This window comes from Aquarana catesbeiana, linkage group LG08, assembly GCF_042186555.1.
Source record: "Aquarana catesbeiana isolate 2022-GZ linkage group LG08, ASM4218655v1, whole genome shotgun sequence".
Lineage (NCBI taxonomy): Eukaryota > Metazoa > Chordata > Amphibia > Anura > Ranidae > Aquarana > Aquarana catesbeiana.
Window position 1 is genome coordinate 49301242 of NC_133331.1, and position 20042 is coordinate 49321283.

Below are 20042 nucleotides of genomic sequence, written 5' to 3' on the forward strand. Positions count from 1 at the left end.
CCTTCCCCAAGCCGGTAGTAAGATAGAAGCACACAATTGTCTTGTATGATGTAGTGTTAACCGTACTTTCACTGGAAACCCCTGAATTCAGTCATTTGGAAAGGGGAGTCCACATACTTTTGATCACATAGGACATATTTAGTAACTACACTATATTGCCAAATGTATTGGGACACCTGCCTTTACACGCACATTAACTTTAATGGCATCCCAATCTTGATTCCTAGAATTCAATATTGAGTTGGCCCACCCTTTGCATCTATAACAGCTTCAACTCTTCTGGGAAGGCTGTCCACATGGTTTAGGAGTGTGTCTATGGGAATGTTTGACCATTCTTCCTGAAGCACAGTTGTGAGATCAGTCACTGATGTTGGACGAGAAGGCCTGGCTCACAGTCTCCGCTCTAATTCATCCCAAAGGTGTTCTATCAGGTTGAGGTTAGGACTCTGTGCAGGCCAGTCAAGTTCCTCCACCCCAAACTCGCTCATCCATGTCTTTATGGACCTTGCTTTGTGCATTGGTCCAAATCATTTGGTGGAGGGGGGATTACGGTGTGGGGTTGTTTTTCAGGGGTTGGGCTTGGCCCCTTAGTTCCAGTGAAGGGAACTCTTAAGGCATCAGCATACCAAGACATTTTGGACAATATCATGCTCCCAACTTTGTGGGAACAATTTGGGGATGGCCCCTTCCTGTTCCAACATGACTGCGCACCAGTGCACAAAGCAAGGTCCATAAAGACATGGATGAACAAATTTGGGGTGCAGGAATTTGACTGGCAGACATAAAGACTGGCCTGCACAGAGTCCCAAACTCAACCTGATAGAACACCTTTGGGATGAATTAGAGCGGAGACTGCGAGCCAGGCCTTCTTGTCCAACATCAATACCTGACCTCACAAATGCGCTTCTGAAAAAATGGTCAAACACTCCCATAGACACACTCCTAAACCTTGTGGACAGCCTTCCCAGAAGAGTTGAAGCTGTTATAGCTGTAAAGTGTGGGCCAAATTAATATTGAACCCTATGGACTAAGACTGGGATGACATTAAAGTTCCTGTGCATGTAAAGGCAGGTGTCCCAATACTTTTGTTAATATAGTGTATGTCTCGGTGTTAGTTCTGTTACACCCTAAAGAGGGGGGTCACACTTTATAGAGGTGCCTTAGAGCAGTTTAGGGGTACCACATGTTGCCATAATGGGTGTAATTTAGAGCCCCCCCCCCCTGCTGGCATGGGTGCTGGGATTGTATGGCACTTGGTCATTCAACTGCACTAAATCGAAGGTCTTCCATTGGTTGACACCCACCAGTAATCCTGCCGATTCCTCTCTTCCTCTTGCCAGCTTCTCCTGCAGCATGGGAGCCCAAACTGTGTCCGATGACGTGCACATTTGCGGGAGAGTAGCCAAAGTTTTTCTATAGACCAATCACACAATGTCAACAATACTTTAGAAATCAATATGGCAACACATTGGCAAGAATTATACACTTGACCATATGAGAGGTAAAAAAAAAAGAAGATCAGATATGTCTTTGTAATGGAACATGTGCATGAGGCCATAGACTGTTGCTCAAGAACTCTTTGAGCCTTAATCCTTTCCAAACTTTAATATGCAAATCTTATACAGAACATACAACTTTGGGCTCTGACCCACCTCCTATCACCTCCTCTTCCTTGCTATTCTTCAATGAAACTTGACACAGCTAGCGCAAGGAAATCTCACAATTGTGGGAGGGGCAGAGACACAAACTACTGCAGGGAAGTCTCACTATTGTGGGAGGGGCAGAGACACAAACTACTGCAGGGAAGTCTCACTATTGTGGGAGGGGCAGAGACACAAACTACTGCAGGGAAGTCTCACTATTGTGGGAGGGGCAGAGACACAAACTACTGCAGGGAAGTCTCACTATTGTGGGAGGGGCAGAGACACAAATGTAGCGCTTACCCCCGCAGGAGCAGCTGAATATTTGCTATATCAGTAATTCACGTTTACTACTCAACCCTCGCAGCCAATAGATTTAAAAGTCACAGTCCTTAGTGCTTTTTCTTAATGCTTTATTCATCAACATAAACTGGGATGGGAGAAGGACTTCCTTTGAGATGCTCTTTTGTTACATTGTCATCTTTCAATGGCTCTTACAGGAAAATCTATGAACAATTGCGGATAGTCAGGAAATCATTTTAAACAATCTCTTCGATCAGGGAAGATGGAAGTAGATTTGATAGAGAATGAGTTGATAAAGAGTCACTCTGAATAACTTCTTCATCTGGATGACTTTAAAAGGAACGATCCATACTGCATCTCTATATCTATATACTGTATATTACTTCCCATCGACGTGGTACTTCCAAATGAAGCTAAAGGAGAACCACTCTGAATAACTCCTCCCGCTTGACTGATTGGAATCCCGGGGCATTGCTGAACTCAAAGTCATTGGCCATTACTGCCCATCTCACTGACTTGTGCACCAACAACCCTCAGTCTCTGGTAGTACCCTTCCCTTGGGCTTTCACTCACTTGATCAATAGTCCATGTGCCACTCATAAACGATCGATCGCCCAGTTTCCTTCCGTTTTGTTGCTACTTCATCCACGTTTCTTAGTTCCTCTTTGTGGCCCGCTTCCCTCCCCGCAGGGGCGGCCTACGACATCCACGGCTACATGCTGTAAGATGTCGTCTGTTCCTCCATGAGGATCGGACCTCCACCCTTCTGCTAAGGTGAAGCTCCGTTGGCTCCCCGGAGGGGAAAACCTCCAACCTCCCCTCCGGAAGCCAGGCTGGCTCTCCCGCTCCTCAGAGCAGGACTATACTTGAACTCCCCCGGGCACCATGTGACCCCACTTTTATATGAGAGTCCCGGGATTACCAAGCAAATTAATGATTGGCCGAGACCAACATATAAACTACCTGTCACTCAAATATGGAAATCGACAAAACAGGCCTGCTGTAATAGCATCAGCCTGTTTAAATTTACCTGTCATAGAAAGCTAGCAAGAAAGGTCAACTACCTAAAAGTAGGTGCCCGCAACTACTGCAAGGAAATCTCACCATTGTAGGAGGGGCAGAGACACAAACTACTGCAGGGAACCCTTAGCTGTGTGGGAGGGGCAGAGACACAAACTACTGGGGGAAATCTTCCAATTGTGGGAGGGGCAGAGACAAAAACTACTGCAGGCAAATCTCACCATTGTGGGAGGGGCAGAGACACAAACTACTGGGGGAAATCTCCCCATTATGGGAGGGGCAGAGACACAAACTACTGCAGGGAACCCTTAGCTTTGTGGAAGGGTCAGAGACACACACTATTGCAAGAAATCTTAACATGGTGAGAGGGACAGAGACACAAAATACTTCTGGAAAATCTCTGCATTGTGGGAGGGGCAGATACATAAACTTCTATGGGAAAATTACAGCACTGTAATAATCTGCGATATGTGAAATCATTTAAATCAGCATTATGTAAACAATGTGTTAACATTCATGAGATGTATTCATCTTTCTATTTTAATACTTATTTGCAGCCATGTCTTAAATTTTCCTACCTGGAGAATGTCCACAAAATAGGCCACTTCGGCCCCCACAACTCGGATATTATTAGCCGCTATGCTGTAGAGGGTGCGGGATCCTCCGACCCAATCCACACAGATACAATTTACATCTTCCACTTGCAGCATTGTCTGAAGACAATAATGATAAGAGACGTCATATTGTCATTGATAAATGGGAAGATAACAGTAGTTACTATAAAATCATGTTACATTTTTATTAGTTTGGAATTTATGTGTACTTTATTGCAATGTTATTAGTGGAGGAATGTTGTTCGTAGACAGTGGAAATTAATTGAAAGAACTGGAATCCAATGTATGAAAGGGGTGGGCCAGGGACAGTCAGGCTGGGGAGGAAAATGTTAATCAGGGATCTCCAAACTATGGCCCTCCAGCTGTTGACGAACTACATGTCCCATGAGGCATTGTAAAACTCTGACATTCGCAGGCATGACTAGGCATGATGGGAATTGTAGTTCCTGAAAAACTGGAGGGCCATAGTTTGGAGACCCTTGGGCTAGATTATGCTAGTTAGGTGGGCTCAGAAGTAGGGATGAGCTTCGTGTTCGAGTCGAACCCATGTTCGACTCGAACATCGGCTGTTCGCCCGTTCGCCGAATTGCGAACGATATGGGCCGTTCGCGCCAAATTCGTGTGGCGCGTCACGGCCCATAATTCACTGCGGCATGGCAGTGCATTGCTTGCTGATGATTGGCCAAGCATGCACTATGACCCGCATGCTTGGCCAATCACAGCGCCGCCTGAACAAAGAGCCATAATTGGCCAAAGCCAAGGAGGCTTTGGCCAATTATGGCTCAGGGGATTTAGTACACGCCCCACACTATATAAGGCCGCCTGCACGGCGGCCCTGTGTAGTGTGTGTTCCGGCGTTCATTGAGAGAGAGAGAGAGACAGACAGTGTCATTTGATTTGAGTTAGATAGATTAGGCAGAACAGTCAGTCAGTTAGCTGCACTTACAGTGTATTGTGTATATATATGCATCCCAGGTGTTGCATATATATATATACACTGTATTCAGTTTAGCTAGATCCGTTCCTGTTATCTTCTAGACTATTTACATTTAGTGCAGTGCGTCCTGCTCACAGTGTTCAGCTAGATCCGTTCCTGTTATCTTCCTACTGACAGGCAGGCTTGTCTGGTTACAGTATATAAAGCTACCTGAAGAAAATTACTGGTGTTCTATTTGATCCTATTAGTACCACGGTCAGGCAGCTAGACTATTTACATTTAGTACAGTGCGTCCTGCTCACAGTGTTCAGCTAGATCCGTTCCTGTTATCTTCCTACTGACAGGCAGGCTTGTCTGGTTACAGTATATAAAGCTACCTGAAGAAAATTACTGGTGTTCTATTTGATCCTATTAGTACCACGGTCAGGCAGCTAGACTATTTACATTTAGTACAGTGCGTCCTGCTCACAGTGTTCAGCTAGATCCGTTCCTGTTATCTTCCTACTGACAGGCAGGCTTGTCTGGTTACAGTATATAAAGGTACCTGAAGAAAATTACTGGTGTTCTATCCCAGCTTAGTGCAGCTACAGGCCATTAGTATGTCTGGAAGGCCAAGAAGGAGAGGCAGACAGTCACAAGCCAATAAGAGAGGGCAAGCAGGCTCTGTGTCTAGTGCTGGTCGTGGAGACAGTGCATCCTCATCAGCACGTGGCCATGGGACACGCTGGGCCTTTTTTTCGGCAGCTGGCTGTGTTGAGCCGCAACATGCGGAAGACTTGGTCGAGTGGATGACCAAGCCGTCCTCATCCTCCTCATCCTCTCTCACCCATGCCCAGGGTGCTTTGTCTGGCAAAGCAGCGGCCTCTTCCCTCAGCTCAATGTCATCAGTGACTCCTTCCCTAGCTCCACCATGTCCTCATGAGGATTCCCTCGAACTGTTTGACCACAGTGTTGGGTACATGCTCCAGGAGGATGCCCAGCGTTTGGAAGGCTCTGATGATGATACTGAGCTCGATGAAGGCAGTAACATGAGCACGGACAGAGGGGGTGCCCAAGAAGGACAGCAATCTGGCAGTCATGCTCCCCCTGCTGCAGCATACTGCCAGGTTTGCTCCAGTGATGAGGAGGGAGGGGATGATGAGGTCACTGACTCAACGTGGGTGCCTGATAGGAGAGAGGAGGAGGAGGAGGAGGAGGAGGCGGCACATCACCAACGAGGCAGGATGCCCTCCAGGGGCCAGCCTAAGGGCAGCACATTGACTGCATCACACCCCAAAGCTCCACATGTGCAGGGCGCTGCAGTCTCTGCGCGTTATTCAAAAAGTTCTTTGGTGTGGGCCTTTTTTGAGACGAGTGCATCAGATCGCACCGCTGCTATTTGCAACATATGTCTCAAGCGTATCTCACGTGGCCAAAACATCTCCCGCTTGGGTACCACATGCTTGACCAGACATATGTTGACCTGCCATGCAGTTCGTTGGCAAGCGTATCTAAAAGACCCACACCAAAGAACAAAGAGGATCTCTCCTTGCTCCTCATCAGCTGAGATTTCCAACCCCACTAGACCTCCAGTCCTCTCTGAGACCTGCAGTGAGAGGAATGAAGGTGTAGAATTAGGTGTGTCACAGCCAAGTACTTGTGGGCAATCTGCTTTTGGTACACCGACGTCAGATTGTACCAGGCAAATTTCCCTGCCCCAGCTGCTGCACTGCCGAAAGAAGTTTGCTCCCAGCCATCCACATGCCCAGCGGTTGAATGCTAGCTTGGCAAAATTGCTAGCACTTCAACTGCTGCCTTTTCAGTTGGTAGACTCTGCCCCCTTCCGTGAGTTTGTGGAATGTGCGGTTCCTCAGTGGCAGGTACCCAAACGCCACTTTTTCTCACGGAAGGCGATTCCGGCTCTCTACCGGCATGTGGAAGGCAATGTCCATGCCTCGCTGGACAGGGCGGTCAGCGGTAAGGTGCATATTACCGCTGACTCATGGTCCAGCAGGCATGGACAGGGACGTTACCAAAGTTTCACGGCACATTGGGTGACTCTGCTGGCAGCTGGGAAGGATGCAGGACAAGGTGCAGTAGTGTTGGAGGTTGTTCCGCCACCACGCCTCCAAAATGCTGATTGTGACACACCTCTCTCCTCCACCCCCTCCTCTTCTTCTTCCTCCATGGCCTCTTCCTCGGAACCAGCGGTGCTCCGTAGTCGTTCAAGGGGCTACGCAAGTACGCAGGCCAAAAGATGCCATGCGGTGCTTGAGCTGGTGTGCTTGGGGGACAGGAGCCACACTGGGGCAGAGGTTCTGTCAGCTCTGCAGGGGCAGGTTCAGAGGTGGTTGACGCCACGCCAACTTAAGGCAGGAATGGTGGTTTGCGACAATGGCACCAACCTCCTCTCTGCCCTCCGACAGGGACAAATGACCCATGTGCCCTGTTTGGCTCACGTCCTTAACTTGGTGGTGCAGCGGTTCTTGGGCAGGTACCCGGGCTTACAGGATGTCCTGAGGCAGGCCAGGAAAGTCTGTGTGCATTTCCGCCGGTCATATAATGCCAGTGCTCGGCTGACGGACCTCCAAAAGGAGTTTAACCTGCCCAAGAACCGCCTAATCTGTGACATGCCCACCAGGTGGAACTCAACGTTGGCCATGCTGCAGCGGCTGCACACGCAGCAGAGGGCCATCAATGAGTACCTGTGCGACTATGGCACCAGGACAGGGTCAGGGGAGCTTGGTTTTTTTTCCCCACGCCAGTGGGCCATGATCAGGGATGCATGCACTGTCCTGTCACCATTCGAGGAGGCCACAAGGATGGTGAGCAGTGACAGTGCATGCATCAGTGACACTGTCCCCCTTGTCCACCTGTTGGAGCACACGCTGCGTGGAATAATGGACAGGGCACTTGAGGCAGAACAGAGGCAGGAAGAGGAGGACTTCCTTAGCTCTCAAGGCCCCCTTTATCCAGACAGTGTTCCTGCGTGCCCGCCGATCACACAGGAAGAGGACGAGGAGGAGGAGGAGGAGGAGGAAGATTGTGTCAGTATGGAGGTGGAGCCTGGCACTCAGCATCAGCAGCAGTCTTTAAGGGATCAGTCCCAAGAAACACATGGACTTGTACGTGGATGGGAGGAGGTGGCTGCAGACGTTGTCGTCCTTAGTGACCCAGAGGACTCCGGACCGAATGCCTCAGCAAACCTACGCTGCATGGCCTCCCTGATCCTGCAAAGCCTGCGTAAGGATCCTCGTATTCGTGGTATCAAGGAGAAGGACCAATACTGGCTGGCAACCCTCCTTGATCCACGTTACAAGGGTAAGGTTGCGGACCTTATCTTGCCATCGCAGAGGGAGCAGAGGATGAAACATCTTCGGGAGGCCTTGCAGAAAGGTCTGTGCAATGCGTTCCCAGAGACTGGGAGGTTACAAACTCCTGTTTCTGGACAACGTGTTGCTGAGGCTTCGGTCAGTCAAAGAAGGAGCGGTGGAGAAGGTGGCCGTCTGACCGATGCGTTCAGACAATTTTTTGGTCCGCAGCCCCAAGGTATGATCGGTTCCAGCAACCATCGCCAGTGTCTGTTTTACATGGTGCAGGAATACCTAGGGGCAAGATCAGACTTGGACACCTTTCCCACCGAAAATCCTCTGGGTTACTGGGTCTTGAGGATGGATCACTGGCCAGAGCTTGCACAGTATGCAATTGAGCTACTGGCCTGTCCTGCATCCAGCGTTCTTTCGGAACGCACATTCAGTGCTGCTGGAGGCGTGGTAACCGATCACAGGGTGCGTCTGTCCACCGACTCGGTCGATCGGCTGACCTTCATAAAAATGAATGAGTCTTGGATCACCACCAGCTACCAAGCACCTGATGCTGATGTAACCGAATAATTTTTTTTGAAATCTCAGATCCCTTCAAAGACTGCCTATGCTGATGCTGAGTGACTATCCCTGAGTAATTATCCTCTTCCTCCTCAATCATCACGCTGATAGCTTGTAAGAACATTTTTGGTTCTGGGCGCCACCACCAGTGCCTAAGGCACAATTTTTCAGCCCCTGTTTAACAGGGGCGTGTTAATTACAATTTTTGATGTAATACTTTGCAGCAGGGCTCGTTCCTGCATTCCAACTAGAGTGTCTGTGAGGGGTTGCAGTGTTGTGGCACCAGCACCAGTGCCTAAGGCCCAATTTTTCTGCCCCTGTCTAACAGGGGCGTGTAATTACAATTTTTGATGCAATACTTTGCAGCAGGGCTCGTTCCTGCGTTCCAACTAGAGTGTCTGTGAGGGGTTGCAGTGTTGTGGCACCAGCACCAGTGCCTAAGGCCCAATTTTTCTGCCCCTGTCTAACAGGGGCGTGTAATAACAATTTTTGATGCAATACTTTGCAGCAGGGCTCGTTCCTGCGTTCCAACTAGAGTGTCTGTGAGGGGTTGCAGTGTTGTGGCACCAGTGCCTAAGGCCCAATTTTTCTGCCCCTGTCTAACAGGGGCGTGTAATTACAATTTTTGATGCAATACTTTGCAGCAGGGCTCGTTCCTGCGTTCCAACTAGAGTGTCTGTAAGGGGTTGCAGTGTTGTGGCACCAGCACCAGTGCCTAAGGCCTAATTTTTCAGCTCCTGTTCAACAGGGGCATGTAATTACAATTCTTGATCTAATATTTCACAGCAGGGCCCTGTGAGGGCTTACAGTGTTGTGGCCACAGCAACACCTAAGGCCCAAATTTCTGCTGAGTATATAGGGCAGGACCCTACTTTCAAACATCTAACTTACAAACGACTCCTACTTGCAAACGGAAGGAGACAACAGGAAGTGAGATGAAATCTACCCCTAGGAAGGGAAATTCTCTCCTGTAAGAGTTAATATGGGAAAACAATTTCTCCTTTCCACTGATGCTTTCCAATCCTTGTTCCACAAAAAAAACAAATTTTCAAAAAACATTTTTCATTGGGACAAAAAGTGAGGTGAAATCTTCTGAAGAGGAGGAAAGACAGCAAAACAAATGTCACAGGGGTGATAACCCTTCCCTATGTTTTCCAAAAAGCTTAAAAAAGATTTTTTGGCTGGAGCTAAACGCTTTAAAAATTTACCCGTTCAAAATTACAAAGAGATTCTACTTAACAACAAACCTACAGTCCCTGTCTTGTTTGCACCGCCTGTATACTGCTGTTCAGAGTATATAGGGCCTTTCCTTATTTTAATTTGGGTGCGGGGTTCCCCTTAATATCCATACAAGACCCAAAGGGCCTGGTAATGGACTGGGGGGTACCCATGCCGTTTGTCTCACTGATTTTCATCCATATTGCCATGACCCGACATGACATTAAACCCGCAAGCAGTTTTAAATGAGATTTTTTCCTTTAAAAATGACATTTGGTGCAGGGACTGTTCTAAACACGGGAAACACGAGCCACTTTACAGGCCTACTATAGACACACCCCAGGTACGATATTTAAAGGAATATTTCACTTTTTTTTTTTTTACTTTAAGCATCATTAAAATCACTGCTCCCGAAAAAACGGCCGTTTTTAAAAGTTTTTTTTGCATTGATACATGTCCCCTGGGGTAGGACCCGGGTCCCCAAAACCTTTTTAGGACAATACCATGCAAATTAGCCTTTAAAATTAGCACTTTTGATTTCGAACGTTCGAGTCCCATAGACGTCAATGGGGTTCTAACGTTCGTGCGAACTTTCGGTCCGTTCGCAGGTTCTGGTGCGAACCGAACCGGGGGGTGTTCGGCTCATCCCTACTCAGAAGGAAGCTAATCATTCTGCTAAGTTTTATGTGCTTTGTATTTTTGCCAATATGCTCAGAAATGTTTTAATCTGATTTTGTCTCTTAATCATTGACGTGTGCACAGGGTGTGCCAGATGTGCCTAGGCACACCCTAATCACCCTGTGCGATGCAGATTCCCCCTGCTGAACGCCCCTACCCCATGGCAGCTGAGGCTACAGAGAATGGGTCGCCTAACAAATTGTAAAACAAAATAAATAATATTATAAAAAAAAAAAAAAATTTTAAAAATAATATCAAAATAAAATAATAACAAAAAACTACTGACACCAATTTCAACCCTACGGACACCATCCACTGCTCTACTGATACCATCCACTGCTCTACTGATACCATCCACTGCTCTACTGATACCATCCACTGCTCTACTGCATATGTGTGTTTGAGCTTTGGGGTGCATGCCCTAATGCAATAGGCTGCGCACACCTATGCTCTCAATAAAATGTTTGATGATGAAAACATAAAGAAGAGGTCACTTGCCAATCATTTCACCATGATGTTGGCACACTCACCTTGCACATGTCACTCAGCCAGCTCTCTTCTCCTTTATCGATGAAGCCATGAATGATGAATCTGGTCTTCCTGCTTGTCCTAAAGTTTGAGGCAGAAATAGTGGAAGGGTTCACTGCGCTAATTTCCTGTTAATAAAAAAACACTGACAGTGAATATCTCGCTATTAGGGACAGATTTTATCAGGAGTTTTTAACTGTTTAGAAGCAGAATTTCTTTAATTCTAGCATTGCAGATGGGATATAGAGCAGGTCCACCAATACTGGTAGGTGCACACTGCTAAGTGAGGACCCATGTGATATGCAACTGAGCCATGAGCAGTTCTTTCTAAAGACCACAAACATTTTGGGCACAGTTAGATTCCAATACTTTGTATGAAGTAAATAATTGTGTGCATTATGTTTATGTATGTGTTATATTATTTTATACTTGCACTCTTTAACAGTGTGATGTGTTGACATACTGATAGCTGGAGGTTGCTTCTCATGATGCTGGTAGGTGCACACTGCTAAGTGAGGACCCATGTGATATGCAACTGAGCCATGAGCAGTTCTTTCTAAAGACCACAAACATTTTGGGCACAGTTAGATTCCAATACTTTGTATGAAGTAAATAATTGTGTGCATTATGTTTATGTATGTGTTATATTATTTTATACTTGCACTCTTTAACAGTGTGATGTGTTGACATACTGATAGCCTAGGATCCCCGGACCAGCTACCCAGGGAGTGCTGTGACCCACACTACTGAGGGCTAACCAGGCTTCCCTTGTGGAGGAGCGCCGTCCACCCGGCCACCTGCAGTGGACTTTTATCTGTCTTCACAATCTCTATCTACCTTACTTTTGTGAGTTGCAAATTTGTTGTTGCCATTAAAGTTTCAAATCTATTACGCTTAGATGGCACTGCTCTTTCCCTTTCTTTTCGTGGACTTTTGCTTACATGACTGTCTTCAATATTTATCAGCCCTACCATGCTCTGGGAATTTTTGCTTGCAGTGCGCTAGATCCCTCCTCCTCTTGTACTTGAAGTTACTGGCAGCCCAGTCTGGAACTGCCAAGTATGCATGTTCATGTGAACTGAGTAGTCTGGAAGGCAGCCAGAAACAACTTATTGAGAGGAAACAGCAATGATTGGCAAGGCCGCCGATAGGGGGGGTAGAACCGGCCCTGCTGTACCGGACCCAGGCCCCATCAGTTCAGCAGAGGGCCTGAGGGCAGAGAGGTTGACTTTAAATACCTTTCGGCACATGCACAGTAATCTCATAGGTTGTGGTTGTTAATGAATAGTTGATGGAACTGTCCTTCGTATGCGTACTCCATCTTGGTGCAGTGCGTAACTAGTGTGCACCAAAAGCACCACATTCACTCCCTATTGTGATAATTTCAGTAAATGATAGACATTCCATTCACCTCCAAAAAAGTACTACAAAGAGATACAGGACTAAAGTGAAAAGTAGAAGTGCTGCACTTTAAGTTTGTAAGGGATGAGCAGGACTTGCAGGACACAGAGATGGTAGGGCCAGACAAACTAGAGGTAAGGCACATCCGACTTTTTTCTCCAAAGTTGCCAACCAGCACACATCTACAGCACACCAGTATACAATCCATGCTAATCCCAAATGTGACCTGGCTGTCCTCACCTGAAAGTTGTTGTTGTTGGCCTTGGTATAAAGCAAAAATCGGGGATTAATCTTCTCTGGAGCCCAGGGTAACTGGGCAGACAATCTCTCCAATGTGCCAGACCAGGGGACAGCGTCTGTAAAACATCCGATTCTGGAGAAACAGACTTCTCCACCTGCAAACAGCACAAGGAAAGTCATCACCAAAGAGCCAAAGAAGTCTAATGTCTAGAGCATCATACAGGATTATTATGTAAAGCAATGTCTAATTTCTAGATTTCATTGCCCTGACAGTGCTCACAATTGGTTGCTGTCCACCACATAAAGTAGGGCTAAAGTCATAAAGTGAATATTTGCTATGGTAGAGGCGCAGAGACCTGCAAACTACGGCCCTCCAGCTGTTGCGGAACTACACATCCCATGAGGCATTGTAAAACTCTGGTTTTCACAGACATCACTGGGCACGATGGGAATTGTAGTTTCTGAACAACAGAAGGGCCATAGTTTGGAGACCCCTGTGGAACATCTAGAAATGTAGTCTTGCCGCTAAGCAGTGCCTTGAAAAATGTACCTTTGTAGGGTATTCCCCCTGAAAAATAGCAGAGTTCATCCTGATATGTGCGGGTGCCTGGGCACTCCTGTGTGTACAGTCTTATAGTTTGCATCTGCTGTATAAGATCTAAGGCAATGCTGCCTCTGACTGCTATCCTCAGGAGACTTGGAGTGGTGATATCACTACGGTGCTGATCAGTGCTCTCTTTGCTGGAGGCTCTGACATGAAGAAGCAAAAACCTGCCTCTACCAAGATGGCCGCCTCCACACAGAGACACAGTGCATGGTGAGCTGGTAATGGGGCAAGGTCAGGTGCTTGTAGACCCCGGGCAATACTGGTTAATTGGTCATTTTGTCCCCTGCTTGCCTTTTTTTCTGGGCTCAGCGTCCAGAGTTCAATTTGACTTTACCTGTACATGTCATAATTTATCTTTACATTGCTTTAACCACATGCAGACCGCCCCGTGTACATATACTGCTGCAGGGTGGTCGCTCTGTGCCAGATCACATGGCTAGTACGTGACCTGACACTTCCGGTTCTTTGGCGAATGCGCACTAGGGTTGCCACCTGTCCAGGATACAGCCAGATAGTCGAGGTTTTGAATCATGTGTCCGAGTTTCAGTCTGCCTGAGACCCAGGTACATTATTCAGACCAAGCTATGGCTCCCCAAGTAACCAAGATAGTCACAATAAAATCTGTTGCCATCCAGGGCTGTGGGCAGCTGTCTGGGGGCAGGTTCGACATCACTAGGGGGAGGGGGTGATGATGTCAGCAAAAGCAATTTGGCCACATCCAAAGGTGTCATTTATAATCCTATAGTCAAGTGTAAACAACGGGAAAAAAATGGCCATGTGCCACTAAACTGTTCAGGTTTGGCTTGAAGAAAAGATGGCAACCCTAACACGCACAACGCCGGCGACCCGCTACCGCTGTGGTCAGACACGGAGGGAGCCAATCAACGGGTCCGGCAGTAACGATGTCCACCGGGACCCACCGATCATTCGGGAGACAGGCAGAATGGCGGTCTGTGAGAGGGGAATGTACTGATCCTGTGTTCCTGCTAAGCGGTACCTCCCCCCACAGTTAGCAAGCACTCCATAGGAGCACATTTAACCCTTTGATCGCCCCTGATGTTAACCCCCTTTTTCAGCCAGTGTCATTAGTACCGTTACAGTGAATATTTTTAGCACTGATTACTGTATTAATGTCATTGGTTACCAAAAAGTGTCAAAAGTGTCAGTAAGGGGTCTGATTTGTACGCCACAATATCGCAGTCCCGCTAAAAGTTGCTGATCACTGCCATTACTAGTAAAAAGAAAAGAAAAAAAAGAAAAATATCTCATAGTTTGTAGGTGCTATAACTTTTGCGCAAACCAATCAATATACACTTATTGGGATTTGTTTACCAAAAATATGTAGCAAAATACATATTGGCCTAAATTGATGAAGAAAGTATATTTTTTACATTTTTTGATTGGATGTTTCTTTTTATAGCAGAAAGTAAAAAATATTGTTTTGTTTTCAAAATTGTAGGTCTTTGTTTATAGTGCAAAAAAAATAAAATGCAGAGGTGATCAAATACCACCAAAGGAAGGCTCTATTTGTGGGAAAAAAGGACACAGATATTATTTGGGTACATCGTCGCACGACCGCGCAATTGTCAGTTAAAGTGCCATATCGCAAAAAATGGCCTGGTCATGAAGGGGGGTAAATCTTCCGGAGCTGAAGTGGCTAATAGCTGTTCACATGGTCCATATTGCAGATTAATACCTTCACTTTCTAATAATTTAATTCAAGTATGCAATATACTTTTAATAATAAATACTACTAATCTTTACTTATGACTGCAGAATACTGTCCTTCAAGGTGCTTATTGAAGGGCAACATTCTGCATTCATAAGTAAAATTACATTTTATGACACTTTGTACAGAAAATGTCATTTGCAGCACAGGTCCTGGTTACTCCGGCTACATGGAGTTTGCAGGTTTTAACCTTTCTTGTGTGGCGCTTCATCTTCAGTATATATAACAGTATATACAAAAAACATACTGGTATGTTAAAGTGATTGTAAACGATCACCTTGTAAAACAACCCATTATGTTTAAAATAGAAATTAAAGGCAAACCATTTTTGTATAGATATAAAAAAACCATTATAAATACCTTTTTATAAGTGATCACATTCCCTCTGATCTCAGGTGCATAAGAGCTGGGAGGAGGAGAAGCAGCAGCACACCTAGCTTTCCAGTGAATGGATGTGCAAGGGGCGCGTCAGGACAAGTCTGATCATTGGACGAGAGTACACTGAGTTCTCAGCATAGCTAGAGAACTGATCATGATGTGTTCTCCTGCTTAGTGTGGTCAGTTTTAAATAGGAAAGCAGAGGGACTGGCAGGAACACCAGGGATTTCACACAAAGGAAGCCATACAAAGAGAACAGGAGTCTTTCTCCTACAAGTACAGCAGGCACATATCAGGAATATGAAGTGACATAGTAGGTGAGGTTGAAAAAAGACACAAGTCTATCAAGTCCAACCTGTGGACTTGATGGACTAATAAGTTAAGATTAGTAGTATTTATTATTAAAAAGTATATCGCATACTTGAATAAAATTATTAGAAAGTGAAGGTATTAATCTGCATATACTATCAGTATATGCATCATCAGTGCCTGACCTCACAAATGCGCTTCTGGAAGAATGGTCAAACATTCCCATAGACACACTCCTAAACCTTGTAGACAGCCTTCCCAGAAGAGTTAAAGCTGCAAAGAGTGGGGCCAACTCAATATTGAACCCTACGGAAGCCCTGGAAGAATGGTCAAACATTCCCATAGACACACTTCTAAACCTTGTGGACAGCCTTCCCAGAAGAGTTGAAGCTGTTATAGCTGCCAAGGGTGGGCCAACTCAATATTGAACCGTACGGACTAATGCCGCGTACACACAAGCGTACTTTTCGACTGGACTGGTCCGACGGACCGAGTCCAGCAGACAATTGGACCGTGTGTGGGCTTCATCGGACCTGCAGCGGGCTTTTTCGGTCGAAAATCTGCTGGACTTTAGATTTGGAACATGTTTCAAATCTTTCCGACTGACTCGAGTCCGGTCGAAAAGTCCGCTCGTCTGTATGCTAGTCCGACGGACGAAAACTGACGCTAGGGCAGCTATTGGCTACTGGCTATCAACTTCCTTATTTTAGTCCAGTGTACGTCATCACGTACGATTCCATCGGACTTTGGTGTGATCATGTGTAGGCAACTCTGTTCGTTGGGAAAGTCTGTCGGAAGTCTGCCGAAAGGATAGACTGTCGGACCAGTCCGGACGAAAAGTCCGCTCGTGTGTACGCGGCATAAGACTGGAATGCCATTAAAGTTCATGTGCGTGTAAAGGCAGGCATCCCAATACTTTTTGACAATATAGTGTATATTGTGTATAATAATGATAGGGTGTGACACCTTTGGTAAAGAGGGTGACGTGACTGGCTCAGTATTCTCTGTGCTGCACAAATATGTCAGGGCTATAGTAATAAATGAACACTCCAGTGATAGATATATTTTCAAGTATCTCCTCTCACTGCCCACCAGCATTTCTTACCTTTGACTGCTCCCACCAGGAACAGGACGGGAAGTATACCGATCATCTAAAAGTAAATACAAAATAAAAATATAGAGTTACTTGTTGCTGTAAAACCCAAGCAAAAACATACATAAATAAATGAAATATATGCAGGTAGAATAGTCCAGGTAGTATTAAAACGTATTTCTTTAAGAGCAGCAAAATGATGATCAGGAGTTTTCTTGGGTGGGAGAGAATGGGGTCTTGATGGAAGCGTGGAGCAGTTTTCTTGAGGAGGAGTCTGTTTGAGAGGGCTAAGATTTGGGCTTTGGGGGAGAGATATATACTTCTGACCCCTGTACCCTGTGTATTACATACTTCTGATCCCTACACTCTTTATTGTACATACCACTGACCCCAGCACTTGTGCATTACTTACTACTGACCCCTGCACTCTGTACATTACACACTCCTGACCTCTGCACTCTGTACATTACACACTACTGACCTATGCACTCTGTACATTACATACTACTGACTCTTTCACTCAGTGAATTTCTGTCACAGTCAGGGGTCAGTCTCACAGACCAGTAGCTGTAGCAATAAAGAGGCTCCTACTGACTAGCTGGATAAATTCACGAGCAGGTCACCCTGGCGGATGTCGCGGACTTACCAGAGGTGGGGGTCTAAATACTAACCGGTGAGCAAGCCGGGATCCAGTATCAGACATACCAGGTAGGAATCAAACAGAAGCGTATTCAGTAAACAAGTCGGTAACAAATGGTTGCAGGTTAAGATCAAGCAGAAGTACTAAATACTATACCCCGGAACTGTAGAATTTGAACTTATCTTTGTTGAGGTTTACTAACTTTCTGGCTGCAATTGTTCACTTCTTTACAAAAATGACACAAAAAGGCTTGTACTTCTTCAGCTGCGCCTGTATAACACCAGACGGTGTTGCACCCCTGCTTGGCTGAACCCGTACATTTCAGACTGTACTTTTCTCTAGTAACAAGTCCCAAAGAATCTCCCAGCTGCCTGTGATCCTGTCTTCTTCTCAAGACTGAAGCACTAAATAGTCACGCTTGCAGCACTGGGGTTTTGTCCCACAGGATATTCAGTTTGCCTCCTTCCGATATCCAGCTGGCTCTTTCCTTGTGAAGGAGATGCAGACTCACTCAGCCTTCTGGACAACACGGGCTCTTTCCCACAGCTTCCTTACCAGCTTTCCTCCTGTGAGCTCTCGCCTCACTCCCTGGATTCCTGGGATTCTTTTTTTTTCAGGTTCCTTAGCTAGGCCTAGCTGGGACCCTCTTTGCCTTTTGCTGGCTTCTTCCCTGCCTTCTGCCCAGGAGAGCAAGGCCCCTCAACAGGGGTCTCCTCCTGGCTGGACCCTGGAATGCTTCCTTACACCAGCATGCTGCAGACTCCCCTTGTTGCTCAGGCTCAGACTATTTAAGGGCTCCTCTCCCTCCTTCTGGGCACACCTCCCCAGGGATTGGTGGAGGTCCTATAAATATTCAGGCTGCAGCCATTGCCCTCCACCCCTTTATGTTCTGGAAAATCCCCAGATAGTTCCAGATTACAGGGTGAAGTAGCAAAGAAGCAGCCTATGAAACCCTGAGCAGCCCTAACCTATCAATCCATTTTTTACAGTGGGACCAAACTAAATTAAACAGCCTTACCTAACCCAGGAGGGTGCTACACAAGCCAAGGTCACTAGTGAGTAGTAGTGAAGATACAGGTGGCAGGAGGAGAGACAAAAGCAAGATATTGGCTGGAGAAGAGCACAATAATCTGGCAAACAGGAAGTACGTATGCATGGCTTAAAGTAATTGTAAACCTTAGACATGAAATATGAACAAAGCATATCTCTCTATAGTGTGTACTTGTATCAATCCAGAGTACTAAGTGTCAGATCTGTCTGCTGCCTTGTTTCTCTGCTATCAGCATGAATCACTTCTGACAAGTTTTCTTGTCACCAAGGAAAAAAAGGTCACATGGGAAGGCACAGCCTGTGATTGACAGCCTCAGCCTTGCTCCTGTGTGCTGTGTGAAGGGGGGGGGGTGTGCCTTCCCTCCAATCAGCTCCCAGAGCTCGCCTTACTGATCTAACTTCAGCTCTCCACCCCCTGCTTTTCAGGGCTGAGAGATCACAAGTAAATTCTGTACTTTGACTCGTTGTAGAGAAGAAAAGACAGCAGATAAACAGGTACAACTTTTGTAGGAGGGTTTGTTTCATCTCTGTGTATCACCTGAGGCCAGTCACTTCACTATATGTAAGAGTTTACAACATTAAATAGAAAGTTAATGGGAGGAGAAAGGAGTTCAAGGTTTACCAGAAACAAGAATTATACAAAGGATCAGAGGAGGTGCTGTCCAGCATCTCAGGTGGCTCAACAAGAAGAGCTATTGCTGGATGCAGTTGAGGTTGTGGGTTCAGATCCTGGTCCCGACAATTGCAAACTACCAACTCCTGTACTCTGTGTACTACTGACCTCTGCGCTCTGTGCAGTAGTCCTCCTGCAAGCTGTGGGTTAAATACCTCCTGACCCTACAACTCTGTACAGTACATTTTACTATGTGTGCTGGGAGTGAGGTACAGTCGAGAGACTAATATGTGTTCTACACATAAACTCTATACCAACACACACCACTGTTAAGCCTGCCAATGTGAGCAGCCGGTGCAGGGCCGTCTTTAATATTGATTGGACCCTGGTCAAACATTTTCTTTGGCCCCCCAAGACATGCAATTTCGCTCTCCACCAGCTAGGAAAAATACAATAAATAGCAGCTAGACTCAAAATCAGTTTACTGAATCAGATCAGGCAGCGATTGCGATTGGATGCCAGAGGTTACAGTACAGTGTTTAATTACCGCTCACTGACTGGCTGCTAGAGGTTATAGCACACATTATGGCTCACTGATTATTTGCTACTAGAGGTTACAGTAAATGACGTCTGCTTGTTGATTGGTCGCTAGAGAGTACTGTACATTAGGGATGAGCCCGATGTTCGTGTCGAATGTAAGTTCAACGCAAACATCGGGTGTTCGCCTGTTCGCCGAACAGCGAACATTATGCGGTGTTCGCGGCAAATTCGAAAGCCGCGGAACACCGTTAAAGTCTATGGGACACTAACATGAAAAACAAAAGTGCTAATTTTAAAGGCTTATATGCAAGTTATTGCCATAAAAAGGGTTTGGGGACCCGGGTCCTGCCCCAGGGGACATGTATCAATGCAAAAAAAGTTTTGAAAACTGCCTTTTTTCAGGAGCAGTGATTTAATAAGGCTTAAAGTGAAACAATAAAAATGAAATATTCCTTTAAATATCATGCCTGGGGGCTGTCCTTAGTATGCCTGTAAAGTAGGGCATCTTTCCCATGTTTAGAACAATACCACAGCAAAATGACATTTCTAAAGGAAAAAAAGTCATTTAAAACTGCCCACGGCTGTAATGAATTGTCAGATCCCGGCAATATAGATAAAAATCATTTTAAAAAATGGTATGG

The 20042-nt window shown here is 46.1% G+C and overlaps 1 protein-coding gene across 1 annotated transcript in view; it reads right to left on the reverse strand.

Annotated features, from left to right (window-relative positions):
* The window catches only part of LOC141105741 (pancreatic triacylglycerol lipase-like), a 51657-nt gene extending 35041 nt beyond the window's left edge, over positions 1–16616 (reverse strand). The window contains exons 1-5 of the mRNA XM_073595822.1: positions 16571–16616; positions 12443–12597; positions 10804–10929; positions 3542–3676; positions 1305–1413 (exon numbers count right to left, since the gene is read on the reverse strand). Coding sequence (XP_073451923.1) covers positions 1305–1413; positions 3542–3676; positions 10804–10929; positions 12443–12597; positions 16571–16616 — 571 coding nt within the window. The remainder of the gene's footprint in view (positions 1–1304; positions 1414–3541; positions 3677–10803; positions 10930–12442; positions 12598–16570) is intronic.
* Positions 16617–20042: the final 3426 nt, after the last annotated feature.